Raw genomic sequence first — 23,813 nt, 5'->3', positions numbered from 1 at the left:
TGTCCACAAGAATAAATTTTCTACCTAGCTCAAGAAAAAGAAGGAACAGAGTTCCTGAAAAAGGAAAATTCAATTTATGCTAAAAATTCCCTGCAAATTCTAGAAGTGATTTAGCAAACTTCATTTTACTGGAAGCACCACAGGAAAAATAATCCTTAGCCTTATTCAGTGCTGGTAAAAACATCCTTACTTTTTATTTATTCTAGTCCAGATTCACCAGCCTCTGTCTGCCAAATGTACATCCTGCTGTGGAGTGGCTTTGGTTAACTGGACATTTATTTTGTCACTTTTTTGTAAAAAATGTGCGTGAAATCAAGCTCTTAAATTACAAATATTCTTCAATATTATTAAGAATTATACAGACTGTAAGCCTTAAAACTTAGTGTTATAGGCCAGAAACAACATTAATATTTGTGCACAAATGGGTACTTACTTCAGGGCCTGGTTCACCAGAAGCTCCATCTTCCCCTGGTGACCCAGGAGGTCCTACACGTGAGTCAGTTCCTGGCTTTCCTGGAAGACCAGGCAGTCCTGGAGGGCCTGGTGGCCCAGGAAGACCCTGGATAAATCAGCAGCATTGTTAGAAATGGCCCTAGCCAGGTTCATGTCATATATGGAACAGGAAAAGCTCACATGGACTCTTCAGATTCATAAAACTCTCAGCTTGGGTTACCATCTCTCTTCTGCTTCATTAAGAACCAATTTTAGTTTCACAGATACATTCCCTACATAGGGTCAGACTGACCTCCTCCATCCTTGCTCTCTGAATTGTACTACCTCATGGCATACAACAGCAGTCAGAAAGTTAAAAACTAAAACATTCTGTGTCAGCTCTCTGTAACCCAGTAAAGACCTTAGAGATATCCCAGTGATCGACGTAATGTTAAGACACTTAACCAAAATGAGATCAAGGGATCACTGAACAGAGGGAAGGGGATAGTTTTTTCTCAAGTAATTTCAAAGGGTTTTTCCATGCTATTGCTGGAGCATTGAGAATCTGTACTCATGGTCAAGAGCTGACTGCTTAGTGCTGTGAAAATTGCCTCTGCTCCAAAGATCTGTCCTGCGTGGACATGAGCGGATCTATTTAAATTTAATAAAATGAATTAAATGTTACTTTAGGAGAAATAGTATATTTGCAAATATTCTCTCTCATGTGCAAGTCCATCCTTATTACTGATTGCATCAGCAGGCAACATGGACAGTTTGAAATTTTGGGGCACGGCACTTGAAGACAAGAACTCTTTAATTCTGAGTTAGGGTCATCTACAGGATTCTCTTAGGAAGGTGGTCATCTTGGATTTTCAGTACAGTCAAGAGAGCCTTCTGCAGGGAGCCATTCCAACACTCATCTGTCTCGTTAATTACATAGGGCATCTAAAGAGGCAAGACAACTAACTTTCAGCATGTGGCAATACCGTCCTGAAGAGCCTTGGGAATAAGGTATTCAGCACTTTGGAGGAAAGAAGAAACAGAAAAGAAGTCTTGAGACAGAAATCAGTCTGAGAAAATGAAAAATATCACTAGAAGTGTTGCAAAACAGAGGCCTCAGAAAGCTATACCATTCTGGAGTTTATAGGAGACAGACATCCAGGGAGTTCATTCCCCAGAAAGCTGCGGTCTTATTGATGAAACAACTTCTAAACAAAAGGTGGAAATGCCGCATCCCAAAGACTGCATGAAAGATTACTTCTCACTCCATCTAGATGGATCAATAAAAGTCGTCTCATTTATGTCTCTTCATCTTCAACCACTTGACTTCTCATTTTCCTAACTTTATCTGTAACACCTCGCCTGATTCATTATATATCTGGTTCTGTGGATGGAAAACCACATTATTTGCAACTGCTATATATATTCTATCGAATGCTACTTGGATTTTCAACAGCAAGATGGTAAAAGTAGATCTGTCTGACTGTCCAGAGATAATGGGTGAAGAAGTGGCTCAAGAATAAAACAAAACATACAATAATTCCAGATCTGGCAGCAAGTTCTAGTTAATTGATGCTATTTTTCCCAAAAAAGGCACATTGTTCTGTGCAGGTTGTATAGGAATGATAACCTCATCTCTGAAAAAAAATAGTCCAGCAAAAAATAAGTAGAAAAAAATCCCCACTCCAAATATTTCCATTGCCACTCAACAGCTCAGAAGCAGAGCAAGAAAAACAAGCCAGATGCCCCATTTTTAATCCAGAACCATGCTCATCTGAGTACTGTCTCTCATAATACGTCAACTCTCTGTGAAGGGAAAGCACAAGACCAATGCACCAATTCAGTCCGTAAAACAAAGCTTACTTGAGGCTCTTGACACATAATTCTAAGAGTGACAGACTAAGCTAAAATGTTAAACCAGTACTCATCATCCCACTTGTTCTGCTCTGTTCCTGGAGTCTGCTGATCCCAGGCACAGCTGAAAGCTTGTGAATCAGCTGCATCTTACAGCACAGCCTACTGAAATGAACTGAAACTGATGCTGACTTTCCTGAATATTACATCTGCAAAACTAAGTAGTTTAGTAGATTTACAAGCCGTATAAGCTCTTTCTGAAGCTGAGATAGACACCTCCAGGAGAAGGATGAGGTGAAGGTCTAATGCAGCAACTGCTTTGACTGTCCCAGTTTAACTAATGGACAAGTGTACATTAACAGACCAAGACTCACGTTTACTAGCATCAATACTCCTTCCCAATGGCAGAAGTCTGGTCTCCCATGTTACACATCCCAGAGAACCTCATTCAGGAACATGTGCATCAAAATCTTACTAATTTTCACTAAGACAAAGCATCTCTCTCTGCTAGCCAGCCTTGACGTGACAGCGTTACAATTCTTCACAAAGGCAAGGATACAGGGAAGTTCAAATGACCATCAAAATGGATCAGCAGTGGAAGTTGCAGTGTAAAGTATTTCATACAGACGTACTGATTTTTTTAGAACAGGTATCCAAATTTAAAAAGGAAAGAATAGTATCATTCCCATCTCTCTCCTCTTTATTGTCTTCTCAGAATAAGATTAAAAGCATTTTCTCATTTTAAAAAGTCCTCTTGCCGTTATTTCTTTGTTGTCCTCTTTCTTTCTCACACTTCTTCCCCAATCCCATACACTTCAGCCATTCCAGATCTTGAAATGAAGCCCTGCAAAGCATTTCTGGATGCTGTGATTTAAGCACGTACAAAATTTGCATTGTGTCTACCATCTGGAAAAGTAAAGTAAAGCTCTTTATTATGCTAATGAGAAATAAACTTCAATATATACTTACTCTTAAGACCTCAGTCTCTCCATCAATGTCTCCAGAACCCGATCCTTCAGGTTCCACTCTATTCTGAAATTAGGAGAATGCTGTTCTAAAATATTACTTCTTAAGATGACAAATGAAAATATCACTTGCCAATTACTGCAAATACAGTTATAGTCCTGTAGTTATATCCTTGCAGCAGACTGTCACTGGTGAAATAAACTATAATACAACAAAAATATTTCAATCATGCTTCTGGTGTTTCATACCATTGTATTTTGTAGACACTCAGCTTTATATTTACCTGCAGATGCTCTTTGAATTCAGTGACAACAATCCTGCATGACACACATGCTATCTGACTGTTTAAGTGAACTGAAGATAAAGCAACACCTCAGACAAATTTTAACTTTGGAAATATACCTGTCAAAATCAAGAATATCCTAAAAACCATGCATAACAGATAGCCACTGTTTCCTAGAGTGTGCCTCTTAGTTCAAAAGCCAAAGTCTGAGATTCCTACAGCTGGAATCCGAAGAGGCATTTTATGAAGGGAAATTAATATCCTAAAGAATTTTCTAAAATATTTTGTTAGAAAAACAGTTTGGTTTTAGTATTGCAATCTAGTTGTACCCATCTATAAGACAATTTCATAGTTTCAAGCTTCTTCAGCTTCAAACCATCTTCCTATATTATGGAACCTATAGTGCAGCCTATAGTCAGTATACATACTGCCAAAGAATTTTTTAAAACCTTTGAAGAAAAAAAAGCATTTTTCATGGAAAATTTGCCATGATTTGTCTGTATAGTATATATAGAAAAGTGAAATGAAGTCCAGTTATCCATTTTTTTAAATTATAGAACTTAGTATAAAAGTTTTATAGAACTCATAATTTTAGAAATTAAAAGGAATAAATCAAGATGTGCAACAAACGAACTCGGCAATTGAAATATGACTTTTCTACATGTGTGAGTTCCACCACATTTAAAATGAAATAATGTCAGCTCATATAAAAGTAAATTAACTATAGATTCCCATTGCAAGTTCTTAATGAGTTTCATAGCTGCGTATGCTTTGTAAACTACAGCCCAAAGTACACCAAGAACTAGCACCTGAATCAACTATAATAGTACCAAAGCTATTGTTTCAAAAGCCCAGGAGTCAGGGATGCATTCCCTGGCTCCACTGAGACTTCTTTCACTTCACTCCAGAACAAAAGGCTTTGAAACTTGCTGTCACAGACAACAAGAAAGTAAAGGTGGTGCAGGACCTGGTGTTCACTGTTACATTTAGAGAAATGGTCTTTGGGTGAGAAAAGCTGTTGGACTGGAGCACTTGTCCTAGTGATCTCTTGAAGTCAGTACCAGTAGAGGCTAAATAGTGCAGTCCTTCATAACACTGTTGCTCTATTTTTATGCTACAGAAACAGATTGGTGTAATTTATCAGACCCTACATCAGGGGAGCATATAGTTCATTTTGGTCACCAGTATAAGTTGCAAACTATCTTGCTAAATACTCACAGTACTCAGTCTGACAGATAGTTTTGTTTAAAAGATCACCACAGGACTTTGTGTGGTGTCAGTGGTGGGCCATGTCTATGTGTAAAATCAGCTCCCACACCATGAATTGAACATTCAGGCCAGATTCCTTCTTCAGCTGCGTACACATCTAGCCTCGTGGAAACAGTGCGAAAGGTCCAAGTACAGAAGAGAGATGAATCTGAAACATATTCTTTAACATTGCCTGAGTACTGAGCATTCAAAATATGAACATTGTCACCATGCTGGTATGTGTTGTGGTATTTAATGGCAGCAAACGTAAGTGACTGTCAAACCATTTCTGTGTTCAGTAGTGGGAAGAAATGAATAATTCAGGTTTATAATGCCTTTTTGAGGAAATTTTTATCTCTTGTTCTCCCATATATTATTGCTTTTGCACAGGAGAACACACACATTGACTGGCTTTTTAAAATACGAATACTGGGTGTTTATGTAGATTACAGTACTCACACACTTTAGCCAGACATTTATGTTCATTTCTGCATGAGTGTTATAGAAAACATGATTACCTCTGTGGCAGTCAGGCTACTTTCCCTGAGAAAACCTCCTATTTAGTTCTGGATTCCTCTATGGCAAGCTGAGCTCATTGACAGAGAACCCCAAATACTTACTAATCCTCTGGAAGGAGCAGATGGTCCTGTGGGTCCTGGTAGTCCAGGGGGTCCTGGCAATCCCTCACCAGCATCACCCTAAAACAGGAATGAAGATAAAACAGCAAGGATTTAATAATATAAATGCAGAACAGTGGTTTTCAGCACTAGCTGCAATCTGTGTGGATTTTTAGACACATGAAACTACAGAAGCATCTACTTAGATGCTATGAGCAGAGCTGAACTTTGTTCATTTCTAAGACAAGCTCCCAAGAAACATGATCTTTGTGTTGGCAAACAAAGGACTTTTCCCTTTCTACTTCTGCAATGAATTTCCAAATGTGCAAGCAGCATTAACAGCATTAGACAGTATATATTTCTTGTCAGAATAATGTTTTACTGTGGATCCTGCACTTTTAGGGTATATTATATGACCACTCGCCTCTCCCCCCGCCATGAATAAGCAGAAAGTGTGATCACACCATGGTACTCCATAAGTAAATTTCTTCATTTTACTGCTACCATCTCTAATGCTTTTTCCAACACCAGCATGTCATGATTATTCTTCTATGTGTTGACCTTTATCTACTGCCAACACAATGAAAAGCCCTGTTCAGAACTGTGTCGTTTTCTCTCATAATTATTACTATGTTTTCTTCTTTTACTTTCTCACATCATCACTGACATTTTACTGAGGTTAGTTTGAAGTGCTTCTGCTTAAGATATTTACAACTTCTATTAAATTTTCTGCTCAACTCCAGCATTTTTCACTAAAGAGTTGAGGTTGTGCCTCAACCTTTTTAATCTTAAGTTGAAAGTCTTTTATAACATATCTTTTAATTCTCAACTATCTATGTGCTTTTTTCAGGAAAATTCACAAAGCAGGATTTGGCCTTTGTGTTTTAAACTCTTTTGGGAGAAGGATGTACCTCTGCATCCCCTAACACGGAGCCAATAGGCTCATAAATAACTGGCAGACCAAAACATTATGATTGTTCAATATGCACGTTGTTTTCATCAAAAGATTGGCATTTTTTTTAATCTCATTTAATTTCATTCTTTGAAGTTTTGTATACCTCTAAAAGTGGTTGATCCCACTTGCTTTTTACCTGATACATCTGTCAGAGGGAATGCCAGCAGGAAATGCCAGTTTCCCCCTCTCCCTCCCTGGCTGTCTCACATTTCTTGCCTTTAGCATTCAGCAGCTGCAGTTCACCATTGAGGAGTTCCTCAATGTGCGTTTTGGACATTCTTCCTACCTGGTGATCCTGGTTCCAGGCCAGATGTATGTTTAGAGGGGAAGAAAGAGCCATGTAACTGCTCATATCCCAGAGTTTCTTTCACCATTGGGAGTGAAAAGCTCAGCCTTCCCTCTACCAATGCTTTCATGTAGCACAGATTTCATCCACCCTGACACTGCAGAGCTGCAAGGTGTGACCTCCTTGCCCCCTTCCACCAAGAGGACAGAAACCAGGCTGGTTGCACTGAGCTTTCTTAAAGGGGTGGAAGTGAGACACAACTGACGCTGTTAGCCAGTTTCTACTGATCTATGCTTTACCTTCTGACCTGCCAATTTGTTATCTGGGCTCATAAGCATTTTAATTATGTTCTCTAAATTCATATATTCAGTCACAAAGTAGGAAACACTGAATTTTACCTGCCTCTTGGTCATTTGCTCTTTATACTTGAAAATTCATTAGATAAATGTATTCATTCATTTCTTTGTTCCCTGTGGCTTTGTCAAATGGTTCCTATAGTGATACTTCAGTCATATTCACAAAGAATGTGTTTAATTAATTTGGGGCTATTTTCACTGTCTGCCAGCATGTACATCTGCAGATACTCTTAATTCATTTTAACACATCCCTTCCTTTTTTTCAGTGATTAGCTCCTGACAGTGTTTTGTGCTTGTTTTCATGAGATTTCTTCTACTTTGTGTGTACTACAAGGAAGAAAAAAAAAACAGCTTTCACATTTGGATCACAGTCATGTCTAGGAAGCCTAATTGTATCCATTCCCAAGGAGCATCTCATGGCTGTATCTCTGCACTGAACAAGGACCACAGTGAAAAAGTGACAGCCAGCTCCCCACTCTCCATCGATACGTAGCACCCCATTCATCCCCAGCTTTCCATTTTCAATGAGAAGATCCAGAAACAGGCAGGTGGAGCCTACTACTGTTCTCAAATTTAAATATTATTATGCTGAAAAAGTGCTGACCATCTTTAGAGAGCAAAACTGGTTTGAATTTTGTGTGTGTGTGCACAGATCAATTCTTTAAGCTTTACTCACCCTATCAACATAATGGGTACTTGGAATCACACTGATTGGGATAATGAAATAATTTTCTGGACAACTAATTATTCACATGTGTAAAAGAGGATCAGAGCAGTTAGCCAAGAAAAAGCTCTGCATATGAAGCTCTCAGTGTTCCTTGGTGCTTTTGAACATATTGTTAGGATTTTTAACACCTGTTTGCCAACTTGTCTTCATAATGCCTCTTTGAAGTATCCCTTGAAAATATTAGCCCAATTTTAAAAGTGGAAAACAAAACTTAAGATGTCTCTACTAAAATAGCCATATAAGTAATCAGGAATAGACTACAGAAGCCTTTTGCTTCCAGATACAGCCTTAGCTCACAATGGCTAAGCTTCTTCTCCTGCTGCCAAAATGTTCTCCTTCTGATGCCTATTCTAATCAATAAAATAAGGCTGGGGACCATTCTTTGGCCCTGAGGTCAGGTAGGACAGACTGGCTGTGTTCATAGTACTTGGGTACTTGGCCCTGGGCCTCCTTTTAGCCCTGTATTTTCCGAGCTCATATTTTGAGTATGGGTTTTTTGTGCAATTTTCATGAAATAACATGAGGACTATACTGCAATCCATCAGCGTAATGACAATTTGAGAGTAAAAAGCCTGCTGGGGTAGCGCTGTAGGAGTGTGTATAATGAACAGAGCCAACCTATGCACAGTCTCATTTGCAGCATACTGGGAACAGTTAGCAAACAATGTTACCCGTGAACAATGCTGAGGCATTATCTGAGAGAGCTGTATTTGACATGGGCCAAAGCATTGTCAGGGACCATGCTTGCAAGTCTGAACCATCAGCAATTCAGTCAGTTCCTGGGCCTGTTTCATTTGGCAGTGTAGAGCAGCACTTGTTGCTGGAGATCAAAATGGTTATCTAACACTCATTGCAACTGCAGCAGCTGCAAAATAAAGCTTCTTTTGCTAATTTGCACTTTGCTTATAAGTAGAAGAAATGTAAACAACCATAATATTGAAATCTTTTCCATTTGCTTTGATGTTAGTTCCTAACACTTATTGTTCATCACTCAAGACCTCGTTAACTCATTTGTCGCAGAGTATTTTTTCCTTGAACTATACTTTGCCTTTGAGTTATACCAAGATGTATATATAACTAGTTATTAATATTACATATAGAATTGTTATTAGTAGTATATTACTGTTCTCAGTGCTGTTTGTGTGATTTATCTTAGAAGCACTGAGCTGATTGGGAAGTGCTGTAGAAAAAATCATGTCTGTTGGAAAGGGATTGTATCAGTAACACATTTTGGCATGATATGAAAATATGATGGAGGTTATTCAGAAAGGAAGGAAAAATCATCTCATAATGCCATCATGAAGAGTGTTGTGGTATTTACCTGACAGCTTATCGTACTGAATGCCACATAAGTCATAGCAGTGACATCCATTTACAAACCCAGTAATCATTTTGAGGGACCCACTACAGTAGGGACAGTTTCAGGTACATGACTGCTATAAATCAGTGCATGTTACTCTTTCTAGCTTTGGAAACCTTAGCCTAGTTTATCTTGTACTCTACTAGCACAATGAGTTATGCCACACTACTTAGAGTATGCTACTGTTAAAATGTATCTAGAACTGCTGTAATATTTTTCAAATAAGATTAATGGCACTGCAGTTCTTGGTAGTATCACAATCACTTCTTTCAGTGTCTGAAGCACAGAACACTTATATGATACCATGCACCAATTGCTGCATTGCCAACAGGTTGAGGGAGGCTACACTTCTGCTTTATTCATCTGAAGTACTGTGTCCAGGTTTGGGTTCCCCAGTACAAAAAAGACAGGGACATACTGAAGTGAGCCCAGTTAAAGGCCACAAAGACAACTGAAAGGACTGGAGCTTCTGACTTACGAGGGGAGACTGAGAGATATATTTACCCCAGAGAAAAGACAACTTGGGGGATCTTGTCAATGTGCATATATATGTGATGGGTGGGAATGAAGAAGACTGAGCCAGACTCTTCCCACTGGTATCCAGGGAAAGGACAAGAGGGAATGGGCATAAATTGAAATATGAGAAAGTCCATTTAAATGTGCAACCTCCCCATTTTTACTGTAAGGGTGATCAAACACTCAAACAGGTTGCCCAGAGAGGTTCTCGAATCTCCAGCCTTGAAGATATTAAAACCAAACTGGACATGGTCCTGAGCAACCTGCTCTAGCTGCCTCTGCTTTGAGCAGGGGTGCTGCAATAGACAGGCTCCAGAGAGGCCTTCCCACCTCAGAGATTCTGGGATTCTCTGAGTCATGCTGCAGGTTTTAGCACCAACAGGTGTGTAAGTAGCACCTTGTCAAAGTCCTCCACCACAGTCCTTAATCTGGAACTTACTTCCCATTAATTTTTCCCCTACAGTCTAGAGCCTTCTGATTTCTGCTCCTAAACTCTGCCAGTGCAGTCCAGGATTAGGGATAGGGTGAAGACTGGGGAGGAACGGAGAGACAAAGTGGAGAGAAAGAGAGTCTTGGCTCAATAAGTCCATCAAACTGCCCTTTGCTGATCTGAGACTGCTCAGAGCTTTCAGAAACTATGCCTGTACAGAGCACCTTTAATGCCTGTTCCCAACTGATTTAACATCTTACTGATAATCTGCCTCCCTAGCCTATCTTTCCTGAAGAGCCTGTATCCAGCAACACTCCAGGTGTAAGTTACCCTACCATGTCTCTGTAACCTCAAGGTGATAGCGCTGTAACTGTGCATGGACTTCTACTGTTTGTCTCCATGCTGCCTGCTTTTGTGAACATGTACCTGAGATGAATCCCAGACATGCCGCTTTCACCAGGGGAGTGCAAAAGTGTCCCCAACCATGTTGTACCTGAGATGCTTCCTAACCACCTGACATGCCTTCATGCCTCTTCAGCTTTTGATAACCCTTTGCCCAACATATCCTTCCATTGCAACATACAGACTGTTCAGCTGGACAGAGATATGGGGTGTTGCCATGCAGTCTTGTGACCTGTCTGTACTTGGGAATTATTCTGGACCCTTTCAAATGGAATCTGAATACATAAACTTTATCTGGGTTATGTCTGTGAATTTATGAAGCCTGAATTGTTTTGGTAAACACAGGAAATGAATTATTAATTTGGCACTTGGAGTAACTAGCTGAATGCCAATTTTGTGTACAATGTGCTTTAATAATCATAGATTAATCCATTATAACTCACTTCAGCTCAGAAGTGATACAAGTTGTTACTTCAGATGGTTTAACTCTTATTTCAATTATGTTAATTTTGCAAGGGTAATATGATTATACCACCTCTGTTAAATCACTTAGCCAACGGAGCAGTTTTATATAACAATTGGCTTTTCTTTATTAAATGTTAAATATCGCTTTCTTTGCTCTCCTGTGAAAGCCCAACTTTTTCTACTGCTGAAGCTTATTCATACTTTTGAAAAATCTTTATGGCTCTGTTATGGCTGCCCTTAATGTAGATTCATGAGTGAACAGCAGGATGTTTAAATTCTTCCTGTAATTCCCTATTATTAGTAGTTTTTTGGTTTTTTTTCTTTTCTCTGAGAGTGTACCAAGTTAACACATTTCCAAGCATAAATGGTATCTGATTAATTGTTGGTTATTAACAGGACACATACCTTTTCACTTTTTAGGTCTGCATTTCCTTTCAATCCTGGCAACCCCTGAAGTCCATTTTTACCCTGAAAGGAAAAAAAAATTAATTAGACATTACCAGGTTAAACAGGCTGTACACTAAGCAGCAGAGGCTGGATGTGAGGATGCTAGATTGTAACTCTTGGTTTGTGCAGTGGGAGGAGATATGGGGCTTGCACCTCTATGCAGCTGGCAGTGCACAAAATGTGCCTTTCGCCACATCTACTCTACCCACAACGAAGCAGCAATGAAGTCTGTTTGGGGGGATACAGATGGAAACACTTGGCAGGCTGGATTTGGATTTGACAGGGTACCAACTGGGCCACGCAGCACTGATGACAGATATTTTGAAAACTATAATGTTCCACTAGAACAAATAGTGACAGCTGTCTGAAAAGTCCTCTTCAAATTTTCATAGCCATTTACTTATGTAAGAGGTAAGAAAATCTTCATTTATTCCAAAGTTGCTGAATATGCTTACAGCAGGTAAATTCCAGGCTAGAATTCTGCCTCTTCCCTAACAACTTTCAAACTATGAGAAAATGAACACTTGGAAGAAATCTATTTTTCATTTCATACAGAAGTGATAGTCAAGAGAGTAGTGAGATATATTTGTAACACACTACTGCAAACTGCTGCCCTGAGTGCACCAAGTCATATCATTGGCAGTAGCCTGTTGCCACCTTCTACTGAAATCCTTTTTGCCTTGAACCATCTGCATATATTAAGTTTCTACCAAGTAGGATGCTTCCTGACATGTATCTGACAGGGAATGTGTGGTACTACATAGCATTTCACACCATTTTCCATTCTAAACTTCAGCAGTCAAATTAATCCCAAATAACCTTTCTATATGTGTTCATCTTATCTACACATAACACACATATGCTCTTCCTATAGAGGCATGGGTGGGAGTCATCCAGAGAAAGGAGGAAGGAACAATACAGGAAGATGACAGCAAATGTGACAGAAGAAAGAGTAAAATAGAGGAACACAGAGAAAGGAAAGAAGGAAGGATGAAGCAGAAGGTGCAGTTGAATTACTGCACAAGAGTTGAGGGGTGACAGGTACATCTGGAAAGTTAATAGCAGCTGAGTTTATGAGCAGGCAACATGGCAGCACATGTCTATGAAGGGTCAATGAAGCACTTTTTTTTGCCCTGGAAGAGGTCTGGTCTGAGTATGTCCTCTTTTTGAAGTTCCTCTCTGCAAAAAAGCCAACCTCACCAGAGCTGGACTACTTCTACAGCTGCTTATGGCATGCCATGCCTCTTACTTTCCTTGCAACTGGGAAATCATAAATTTCTCTTAGAAACCTGGGTCCCCCTCTCTTGGCAAGCTGAGGAAGTCAGCTACAGCACCAGAGCTGCCTTCTAAAGAGAGTACACAGAGAAAGCATTTTGCTGCTTAAGCTTCAACGTAGCTGAGTCTCTGATAAAAAATATTGTTAGTTTTTTTTCTTCAGTTAACCAAATAAAATAAAATATCTTTGTTAGAAAGCTAAATAAAGCATTGTAACAAAGAACCAACAAAAGAGAAAAATAATTAACTACAGCTTGATGTGTCATGCAGTGACAAAATAACAAAGCAGAACTGTAACAAATGCTGTGTCATAGTGTGATCTGGTTTGCACCTCTGTTTGTTTGGATACATCTTGCGCTGATGCTTCAGAAGGACACGAAGTGTGAAACATCGTGGATATCCAGAAGCCACTGAGAGAGGCATGTGAGTTCTGAAGTCCAGCAGCTTTGAACATGTTCAAACATGACGGCTGGGAGGGTGGTGCAACATTGCAAAGGCTGCCTGAAGAGTTTGTGGGATTACCACTCTAAGAATGTTAGTATGTTGGTACACCAGTTGTCTCCCTTGTGCTTTCTGATGATTGTCTCTCATCAGGCCCTCGTATAGCTCTTGACACAAGTGCAAAGCAGATATGGCACTCCTGAGTTGATTTGGTGGGGCTAAACCCCCATCTTGTAGAAGTATAACTGATGGCAGTGTGTGAGGCTGTGGAGTTACAGCCCTTTATGCATGTGCGTTGAATGACTATTACACTTTCCAAAATACATGCATTCTTTCAATAGACAGAAAATACTCACAGGCTGACCATGTTGTCCAAGTTTCCCTAGAGGTCCAGGAGGTCCTTGATCTTTTTTCTTCAGATCTTCTACTCCTGGCCTTCCTGGAGATCCTGTGGGCCCATCCTCCTCTTCCTGACCTTTCTGTCCCTGAGCAAGTAAAATGTGAAATACAAAAAATGTGTTGCATTACTTTTCCCATTTCTCTCTCTCTTTTTTCACCTCTCTTCCCTCTCTCCTAGAACCCCTGCTTTGTTCAATGCAGTCAAAAATACGTTAGGCACCATACAAACAATACACCCATTTAGCAAAGGCAGTCCATACTAGAGATCATTCAAGCAAGTACAAATAAATTACTCACTGAGCTGTAAAAAAAGAGAGCTGATTACCTAGATGCAAATGACTATGGTCTAATTTAATATCTGCACATATCTGCACAGTCTAAATCAATAACATACATTTGAAAAAGACCAGTTTCATAAGCTCAGTCTGTCTGGGAGAAAATTGTGAAAGTTAAGAAGATATGTTTAGGAATGCTTTAGCCAACTCCCCTGAGATTTACAACTCTAACAAAAGAGGGTTACCTATACAGCTTGGTTAAAAAGGGAAGTGACAGAAGATGAAATGAGGAAACCGATAGCAAAGGGTAAAAGTGGACAACAAGCAAGAGCAAAAAAAATTGCTAAGCATCAGTATTTGGTGAAGAGAAAGTAAGAATAATAAAAAGAATAATTTAAACACACCAGGAACAAAATAAACCCTTTCAAAGGTGAAGCTCAGACACTAACACATATTTAAATTAAAATACAGTATACAGGATGGAACATTTAAGTAATTTTTGTAACAAGTTTTGGAACAAGCACTAGGTTTTACTCATTTTATAGCAGCAATGTAATACTTTGTGCTCGGTTAGTAGCTAATGAAACTAGGAGGGATGTAATATAGTAACTATGCAAGCATTTTAAAGTTAGCAGGGTGACAGCTTTCAGAAAAGGAGCTGTTAGATGATTTTTTTTAAAGATCTTTCTGCATTTTGCCACTAGGAAACTTCCCACAGACCAGAGATTTTTTCATCTGGTCTCATTAGAGATTTTTTTCCCATCTGGAAAAGTGTTAGAAGAGAACGCAGTCAACTAAACTGTGGGTAAGATCATAACCTGAGTGAGATAACAGGATTGTTGATACAGGCTGTTAGAATACTGAAGGAGCTAGCGCATGTTATGGCAGGAGCCTTCTCGATCATCTACTAAAGGTCTTGGGAGTCTGGGGAGGTCCCTGCTGAATGAAAGCTAGCCAATGTTATTCCAATCTACAAAAAGGGTGTAAGGGAAGACCCAGGGAACTACAGACCTGTTAGTCTAACCTCAGTTTCTGGAAAAACTATGGAGAAAATTATACGGAGTACTATTGAAAGGCATTTAAGGAATAATGCAATCATCAGGCACACTCAGCATGGGTTAACAAAAGGAAAGTCCTGTCTAACTAATCTGATATCCTTTTATGATAAGGTAACCTGCCTAGTGGATGAAGGGAAGGTGGTGGATGTGGTTTTTCTGGGTTTTACTAAGGATTTTGATACTTTCCGTCACATCATCCTCCTGAAAAAGTTGCCCAACTGTGGGATGAGTGGGTTCATGGTGCGCTGGGTGAAGAACTGACTGAAGGGCAGAGCTCAAAATGTTGTGAATGAGAGTACATCTGGCTGGACTCTGGTCACCAGTGATGTTCCTCAAGGTTCAATTCTAGGGCCAGTTCTGTTCAATATATTTATCAATGATCTGCATGTGGGAGTTGAATGCACCATTAGCAAGTTTGCTAACTAACTAACTAACCTGGGAAGTGCTGTTGACTCTCTTGAGGGACAAGAGGCCTTGCAGAAGGATCTAGATAGATTGGAGCATTGGACTGTGACTAATGGGATGAAATTTAACAAATTGAAATGCCGGATTCTGCACCTAGAAAGGAGTAATTCTGGGCACAAGCATAAAGTGAACAATGGTTCATTCTGACATTAAAATTGCTGCTTTTAAAAACTGTGAATCCAGGCATGAATTCATTAGAGGAATCATATCTGGAAGTCCTCCAACAAATATTAAAGTTTCTTGTATGTCATCTCCAATGGATGATCCTTAATCTAATGTTTCACCATTTGTTACAATTTACCACAATAAGCACAGAAACACTAGAAGACCCTATAAGAAGCAACCTTAAACACTTGAATAAAAGACACAATGTAGAACTTCAGAATAAAAGTTCTGTCATTCTTGATGTGGTGTGTTTTCTGGCAAACCGAAGCAGTCATAACTGAAGCAACATGAAGAATGGACATTTGGCATAGGAGTCACAAAGAGGAAGGAAAGGTCATTAGTTATTTTCTCCTTAGAAAAATCTGTGGTGGCTGTTGGATCAGGAACGTTAATTAATGAAAAATGTATTGCTAGCTGATTATTTTGAAGTATGTCAACAAGTAGGGCAAGCATTTAAATTGCTGGAGCCCTCCAACTCACAGGATTCCAAATGAGGGACATAAGTAATTTTAACTTGCAGAACCACATGAAATTCAGGTTACGCATTACCTTACAAATGCAATAGGCACAGAATCTTTCAAAACCCAGTATCTCACCAGAGAGAGTGACTTTGCTATATATGGCATAGCCACCCCCTTTGGGATTTCTAGTGCCTGCATGTAGGCTGGAGTACTTTAGGAGTTAAAAGGGCTGCCACTTTTTTTAGCACTGCATGAACCTCAAAGTACAGACAGGCCATAGCCTTGCATTTTCTCTTAATTTCCTTGTCTAAGAGCTAGGCCCACAGGAGTCTACCCAAAAGGAATGTCTAATTTTATAAGAGATTTGACAAAATTGATTTTGAAAATGTGACTAGTCTCAATGCTTTGCATGTAATTTATAGTTATGCCTGGTCCTGTCAGAATTGAATTACCTATTAAATTACAACCCATCTTTGTCAGAGTTTCCTCTGTTCAGTAGTGTACAACTCACTTGATGGTGGCACACACACTTTCTAGAATCTCTTTTTCCATCAGGAGGGATGTTGAAAGGAATTCCTACATTGGACCTTGTCGTGGTCTAACCTGGCTGGCAACTAAGCACCACGCAGCTGCTCGCTCACTCCCCCCCACCCCCCTCAGTGGGATGGGGGAGAGAATCGGAGAAAAAAAAAAAAAAAAAGTAAGACCCGTGGGTTGAGATAGAGACAGTTTAATAAAAGAGAAGAATAACAATAGTGATAATAATAATGGTAAGAGAATATACAGAATATATAAAACAAGTGTTGCTCAATGCAATTGCTCACCACCCACTGACAGGTGCCCAGCCCGTCCCGAGCAGCGATCACCCCCGCCGAGCCACAATCACTCTGCCCACGACCGACCAACTAACCCCCTCGAGGATGATGTTATATGGTATGGAATAGCTCTTTGATCAGTTTGGGTAGCTGTCCTAGCTGTGCTGTACTCCCTCCTAGCTTGTTATGCACCTGGCTGAGCAGGAGAAGCTCAAAAAGTCCTTGAGTAGTCTGAGCACTACTTGGCAACAACTAAAAACATCAGTGTGTTATCAACATTCTTCTAGTACTAAATCCAAAGCACAGCACTATGCTAGCTTCTGAGAAGAAAATTAACTCTATCCCAGCCGAAACCAGGACAGACCTTTACAACAACACAACCTGACCAGGGTTTTGGAAGGCATCTCTGAGAGGTGAAAGATGTCCAGGTATCACCTCTACTAGAGTGCTTCTAAAAAATGTGCTGGCAGCCCAGAGAGAAGCTAAGCATGGCTGTAAACAGCGTTTGTTCACATAACTGCTCTGACATAGACATGAGTAATACAAGGACCCCAAACAACTTTACTGACTTGGCTCAGCTTTGATCCTTTATAAGGCCATCTAGGGGTGGAAAAGTTATTCAGTCATAATGTTTTATTAGTTAAAGCATCTTTTTATTGTGAATGCCAGGAAAGTTGCTGGTTACTTTTTAAATGGATTTTTTTGTCTCTGGGTATTAATGTGTGCAGCTGTCAGGAGGCAGCATGCACTGCTTGTTTAAAGAAATAACTAGGAGTTGCAGACATTTTTCCAGTGTAATCCACTCAGTCATTCCCTTGTCAAGACATGGAATATAGGATCAACATCTTGGATGGTAATTCAAGTAAGACTGGGTTTATAAAGGGATAACTTGCATAAATTATAAATTTTCAGATTAGTCTGTGGGCAACTAAGGAATGCCAGTGATACATTTTAGGCATGGATTCCTCTAGAGTTTAGTGTGGTTTAGTGCTAAGTCTTCTGTTTGGATCACCTGATAATGAAGCACTGTGACAATGAAGTGTTTCTTTGCACTTGGTACTTCACACAGAAGCACTTGGTGAGCACTCAAAGGGTGTAATTTTAAATCTGCTTATATGCCACACTTCTGAGAAGGAAGCAGGACTTCTACCTGCAAGGCAGTTACTGTAAGATCAAGAAGCCTGCTTTTAGGGAATAAAAGAAGTGGGCTTTTATGGTGAGGATTTAGGTTGGTTATTTTCTTTGTTTTTCACTTTCTTAAATGCAAAAGGAAAAAATGCAAAACTGAAAGAACAAATTTGTTTTGAAAAATCAAAAATCTCAGGCCCATCTCAATGGTTACAGATCCAAACTTCTGCATAGTGTCAGTGCTTTTCAGTCTTGATGTCATGAGAGGACAGTCAAGAGTTTAAAAAGTAACTTCTGTTTTGGCATGCTGCTAAGATGGAATAGATAAAGGTACCAACTCAGAAAAGTGCCTGAAATTCATACATTTTCCTGCTCTTGGGACAAAAAGATAAGGCATGTGATAAACCCATTGTACAGACCTCCCCTCTGCTTGCTCCTGGCAAAACACCAGAGCCATCTTCTTCTCTTAAGATTTTCTGTGTGACAGTGGTAGATTCACTGTTGCCTTGTCCAATTTCCATGACAGCTGAATCTAAATAAAATAATCGCTTATTAGTGAGAGACAGAGCAAAATAAAACCCACAGAGAAGTATTTATCAGAGCACAGAACCTGCAAGTTGTTTAAAAAAGAAATTTAGATTATGACCAAAATACATTCCAAAGATTAATGTTAGTCTTTTTATAACTCTGAAAATTGTAAAAAGCAAGAAAAAAAGAGAAAAGTGAGAATAAATAAGTGTCTATTTTAAGGACAAATACTGTATTGCATCATCTTCTTGGCCTCAGGCTCTAGTCTAATGGTTGCCTATTTTTCATCTATATAACATAAAAAAATAAGAGCTATGTACAACAGGTACTATCTGAAGTATGTATGAAATTTAAATAGGAACATTGTCTTTGGCCTTATTAAGGTAACTAGCTTTATTTTTTGTTTTCTAGAAGTGCACTGAAATTGTCTTATTCATGGAGGACTGGATTCCTCTGTGCGCTATGCCCTGCTCTTATTACTTTACTGCCTACACTTGCACAGTCAGTGCACTAGGCAGATTCACATCCTTTGCAGGGAACATAAGTAGGATATCGTTGTTTATTCAGCGGTAGTATTCAGATTTACATGAAAGGCTGTACTTCATTGTAACAGAAGGTCATCAGATTATATACTCATCTAACATTCCTTTTAAAGGTGTCACATGGCTTTAGGGCCAGTAGCACTGTTCGCAGAGGTATGCCCCCAAAAGCGCCATGCTTCTTCCTGACCTGAGCAGAATGAAGAGGATTTTTCACCTTTCATTCCCTTTGCCTAACACTTGCACTTTACTGGACTGCTGTAGAGTATGACAGCAGCAGGTCCTCAGGTCAGCTTCTTTGTTTTATCCAATATTTTTTTTCATTTTAAAATATAAACCATAGTTCTGTGACTGAAACTTGCACACTATAGAAGGGTAAATCTATTCTCTGCATGTTTACCAACAACGACTGAGATAGGCATCTATATGGAGTGAAAAGTGAGAGTTGTGTTGAATGGTGGCTGTAGTTGCAACCACTTACCTTTGCTGCTATTAACAAATTGCAGTCTAACAGACTGCAGTTTCAGAGACAAATATTTGATGTGCCAATTCTTTTCTAACACACAGGATGTCCAAAACCATAGGATTTTCCCTTTCTGGCAGCACGCAAAATATGACAGTGACTTTTCATATACTGGGAAATGACAGACTCAGACCTAGACAACATAAATGACCACAACCCCCCACTGTAAAAAAAAAAAAAAAAAAAAAAAAAAGGCAATGCCTTGTTCTTTAAGTTTAGCTGCTTCAGACGTTTCTTCTGAACTGTGATTTCCAGAGAAATAATTCTCTTCCACATAAGACAATATTGTTGGGGGGGCTTCCACTGGCTCAGCCAATGTATCTTCAGGCTAAAAAGAACATAAAATACCAAAAAACAGTTAAGAGAAAAGGCTTATCACATATTTTAAAGCAAGATTCAGTAGATTACCTTCCTCAAAGCATAGTAATCAGAACTACTACATTTATGAAGTGAAACAGGATTCCAGATCTTTCATACTTAATATCTTGTCTGTATCTGTCCTTACTCTCATGCTGCCCTTAGAAACATTAACTGTCATTGCTATCATAAAAACTGAAGTTTATTAATGGCCAATATATAAACCCTCTTTATTTTACAAGTTTTTAATTTATTTCACCTTCTATTTAATCTTTACAGATTTTTACAGAATCTGTTTACAGAACACATCTAGTTTCTGCTTATCAGCAGATGTCACAGTAGTTTGGTCAAGCTCTTGAAGAGAAAGCAGTGGACATCATCCACCTTGATTTTAGCAAGGTTTCAGCACCGTCTCCCACAATATTCTTGTATCCAAGCTAGGACTGGATGGGAGAGCAACAAGATGGATAAAAAAATAGTTGGATGATTGAACTCAGAGCATAGTGTTTAATGGGACATACTCATGGGTCCATCCTGGGATCTGTTCTGTTTAACATCTTTACCAATGACCTGAGGAGACAGCAGAGTGCTTGCTCATAAAGTTTGCAGATAATGCCAAGGTGGGAGTTGGAGGTGCATCAGTTGATATGCTCAAGCGCAGGATTGCCATCCAGAGGGACCTGGGCAGGCTGGAGGAATATGCCAACATGAACCTTATGAAACTCAGCAAGGACAAACACAAAGTCCTGCACCTGGGAAGGAAGAACCCCTTGCAACAACACAGGCTGGGGACAGCAGCTCTGTAGAGAACGACCTGGGGATCTTGGTGGACAGCAAGCTGAATATGAAACAGCAGCATGCCCTGATAGCACAGCAAGCTGTCTTAAGAACAATCTGGCTAAATGCCAGAAGATGTAGGGAAGTGATTAACCTCATTTATTCAGCACTTGTTATAAAACATCTAGAATACTGTGCTGTACTGGGTTTCTGTGGCAAGGTCTTGGTATTGGGGGGCTACAGGGGTGGCTTCTGTGAGAAGCTGCTAGAAGTTTTCCCTGTGTCTGCCACTGGCCAAGGCAAACCAGTCAGCGATGGTGGAAGTGCCTCTGGGTGCAGCCCTGGTAAAGACCATGGTGAGGCAGGCTATGACCCTGCAGTCCAGGGAGGCCCACGGGGGAGCGGGTCGATGACTGAAGCGAGGAGGCTGTGGCCCCGTGGGAAGCCTGCGCCAGATCAGGTTCCTGGCAAGCCATTGCGGACCCATGGGGAGAGGAGCCCACGCCAAAGCAGGTTTGCCGGCAGAACTTGTGACCCCGCAGGGGACCCAATGCTGGAGCAGTCTGCTCCTGAGGGACTGCACCCCATGGAAGTTATGGGCCCATGCTGGAGCAGTTTGTGAAGAACTGTAGCCCATGGGAAGGACTCATGTTGGAGAAGTTCATGGAGGACTGTGTCCCGTGAGAGGGACCCATGCTGGAGCAGGGGAAAAGTCCTCTCCCTAGGAAGAAGAAGTGGCAGAAACAATGTGTGCTGAACTGACCTCAACCCCCATTCCCATCCCCCTGTACCACTGGGGGGAGTAGGTAGGGAAGCTGGGAGTGAAGTTGAGCCCAGGAAGAAGGGAGGGGTGGGGGGAAGGTTTTTAAGATCTAGCAGTTTCTCATCTCCTTCTCTGATTTTGATTGATAATAAAATAATTATTTTCAAGTTGAGTCTGGTTTGCCCGTGATGGTAACTGATAAAATGATCTCTCCCTGTCCTTATCTCAACCCACGAGCCTTTTGATTTATTTTTCTCTCTTCTGTCCGGTTAGAGGGGAGTGATAGAGTGGCTTTGGTGGGCCCCTGGCGTCCAGCCAGGGTCAAACCACCACATGTGCCTGGTTTTGTCCCCTATTACAAGACAGATATCTATAAACTAGAGTAAGCTCAGCAGATAGCTTACAAGACAGACAAGGGCTGGAGCACTTGTCCTGTGAGGAAAGGCTGAAGAAACTGGTCTTCAGCCTGAAGAAGAGAAGGCTTATGGGAGACCTAGTGGCAGCCTACCAATACCTAGACAGTGTTCAGTGATATGGAGCTAGGCTCTTCACAGTGGTGCTTGGCAGCAGGACAGGTGACAATGAGCATTAAGTTGAAATAAGAGAAGTTCTGTTTTGATATAAGGAGAAACATTTTCACCCATGAAGGTAGATCTGCATTAGAACAGGCTGTACAGTGAGGTTGTTGCAGTCTACATCCTCAGATGTTTCCAAGACCAGACTGGAAAAAACTCTGAAAAGTGTGATCTGACCTGACCGATGACCCTGTTTTGAGCAGGAGGTTGGACTAGATTACCTTCTTTCCAATCTGAAATAGTCTATGATCCTTGACTGTATTTTTATGATTGTTAGTTCATAAAGATGTAAGGTTAATGAAACAAAATAGATAGTATTGTTCCTGGGGAAAAAAAAAAAAAAAAAAAAAAAGAAAACCCACCACACAAACCTAGTACTGCAATGCACATGAAATGGCTTGAGCACTCATGAACCAGCAAAGAAGATTGTTGTTCCCTACTTTTCTTGCTTCTCACACCTCCCCACCAAGGAGTAGGCTGGGGGTGCACAAGAAGCTGGGAGGGGACATAGCCAGGACAGCTGACCCAAACTGACCAAAGGGCTATTCTATACCATATGACACCGTGGTCAGCATATAAAGATGGGGAAAGAAGCAGAAAGGGGGGGACCTTTGGAATGATGGCATTTCTCTTCCCAAGTAACCATTACGTGTGATGGAGCCCTCCTTTCCTGGAGGTGGCTGAACACCTGCCTGCTGACAGGAGATAGTGAATGAATTCCTTGTCTTGCTTTGCTTGCGTGCGCAGCTTTTGCTTTATCTATTAAACTGCCTTTATCTCAACCCACGAGTTTTTTCACTTTTACTCTTCCAATTCTCTTGCCCACCCTGCCAGGGGGGAGTGATCAAGTGACTGTGTGATGTTTAATTGCTGGTTGGGGTTAAACTGTGACATCTTGCAGAAGGAAGAATAAAAGCCAAAAATTCTACTATTGCTGTGCATAGTAATTATGAAGGTTATTAAACAGAAAATTAAAGCAATAGCTAATAGAATTGATTTTTTTCTCGATAGACTACAGAAGTAAGACATCTTTCCTGAATTAGCTCCAGTTGTATCCAAATGAGAAGTCAAAGCACAGTAAGATTCATGGGTTAAGTTTTGTGGTGTGATGCAAAATGGAGAGGAGTCATCAAGGCACCAGCTGATTTTGCTGCCATTCAGAACTCCAGATGGCTGCAGAAATAAGCAGACAAGCATCTCCTGAAGTTCAGCAAAGTAAAATGCAGTTTCTGTATCTGGGGAGGAATTACCCCATGCAGCAGTAATGGCTGGGGGTCAACTGGCTGGAAAGAAGCTTTGCAGGTACGGATGCTGGTAGAAGAGCCAGCAATGTGCCCTTCTGGCAAAGGCAGCCAGCAGCATCCTGGTCTGCATTAGGACCAGCAGGTTGAGGGAGGTGATCTTTCTGTATTGAGCCATGGTGAGACCCCTGTCTTGAGTACTGTGTCCAGGTCAGGGCTCATCACTACACGGACATATTGGACCAAGTCCATCAATGGACCAATCCATTAAGGAGCTAGGGTTTTTGACCTATGAGAGGAAGATAAGAGAACAAGGACTGCCTCAAGAAGAGAAGGCTCAGAGCAATCTTATAAATGTGTACAAAATCTCGACAGGAGGGATTAAAGACAGATCCAGACCTTTCTCAGTGGTAGCCAGTGAAGGGAAAAAGAGACAATGGACACAAATTAAAATACAAGAAATTCTGGCTCTACATCAGAAAAAAAACCTACACTGGAACAGAGAGGCAGTGGAGTCTCTATCCTCGAGGAAATCCAAACCCCACTGGCACGGAGCAACCTGCTGTACTTAACTCTGCTTTTAGAAGGGAGTTAGACAGGACAATCTTCAGAGGTCCCTTTCAAACTGAGCTAGTCTGTGATTCTGTGAAAAGCACAAGGCAGGCCAAAAAGAGTTTAATAAGC

The 23,813-nt window shown here is 40.4% G+C and overlaps 1 protein-coding gene across 1 annotated transcript in view; it reads right to left on the bottom strand.

Moving 5' to 3' along the window:
* Window positions 1-23,813, bottom strand: part of COL15A1 (collagen type XV alpha 1 chain) — a 113,505-nt gene that overhangs the window by 70,318 nt on the left and 19,374 nt on the right. The window contains 7 exon segments of the mRNA XM_035893433.1: window positions 434-559; window positions 3,256-3,318; window positions 5,404-5,481; window positions 11,303-11,410; window positions 13,417-13,545; window positions 18,246-18,358; window positions 19,618-19,744. Coding sequence (XP_035749326.1) covers window positions 434-559; window positions 3,256-3,318; window positions 5,404-5,481; window positions 11,303-11,410; window positions 13,417-13,545; window positions 18,246-18,358; window positions 19,618-19,744 — 744 coding nt within the window.

Source organism: Egretta garzetta, unplaced genomic scaffold (assembly GCF_000687185.1).
Source record: "Egretta garzetta isolate BGI_Z169 unplaced genomic scaffold, ASM68718v1 scaffold14, whole genome shotgun sequence".
NCBI classification, from domain to species: domain Eukaryota; kingdom Metazoa; phylum Chordata; class Aves; order Pelecaniformes; family Ardeidae; genus Egretta; species Egretta garzetta.
Note: the sequence above shows the minus strand (reverse complement) of the source record. Positions and strands in the feature narration are given on the sequence as shown.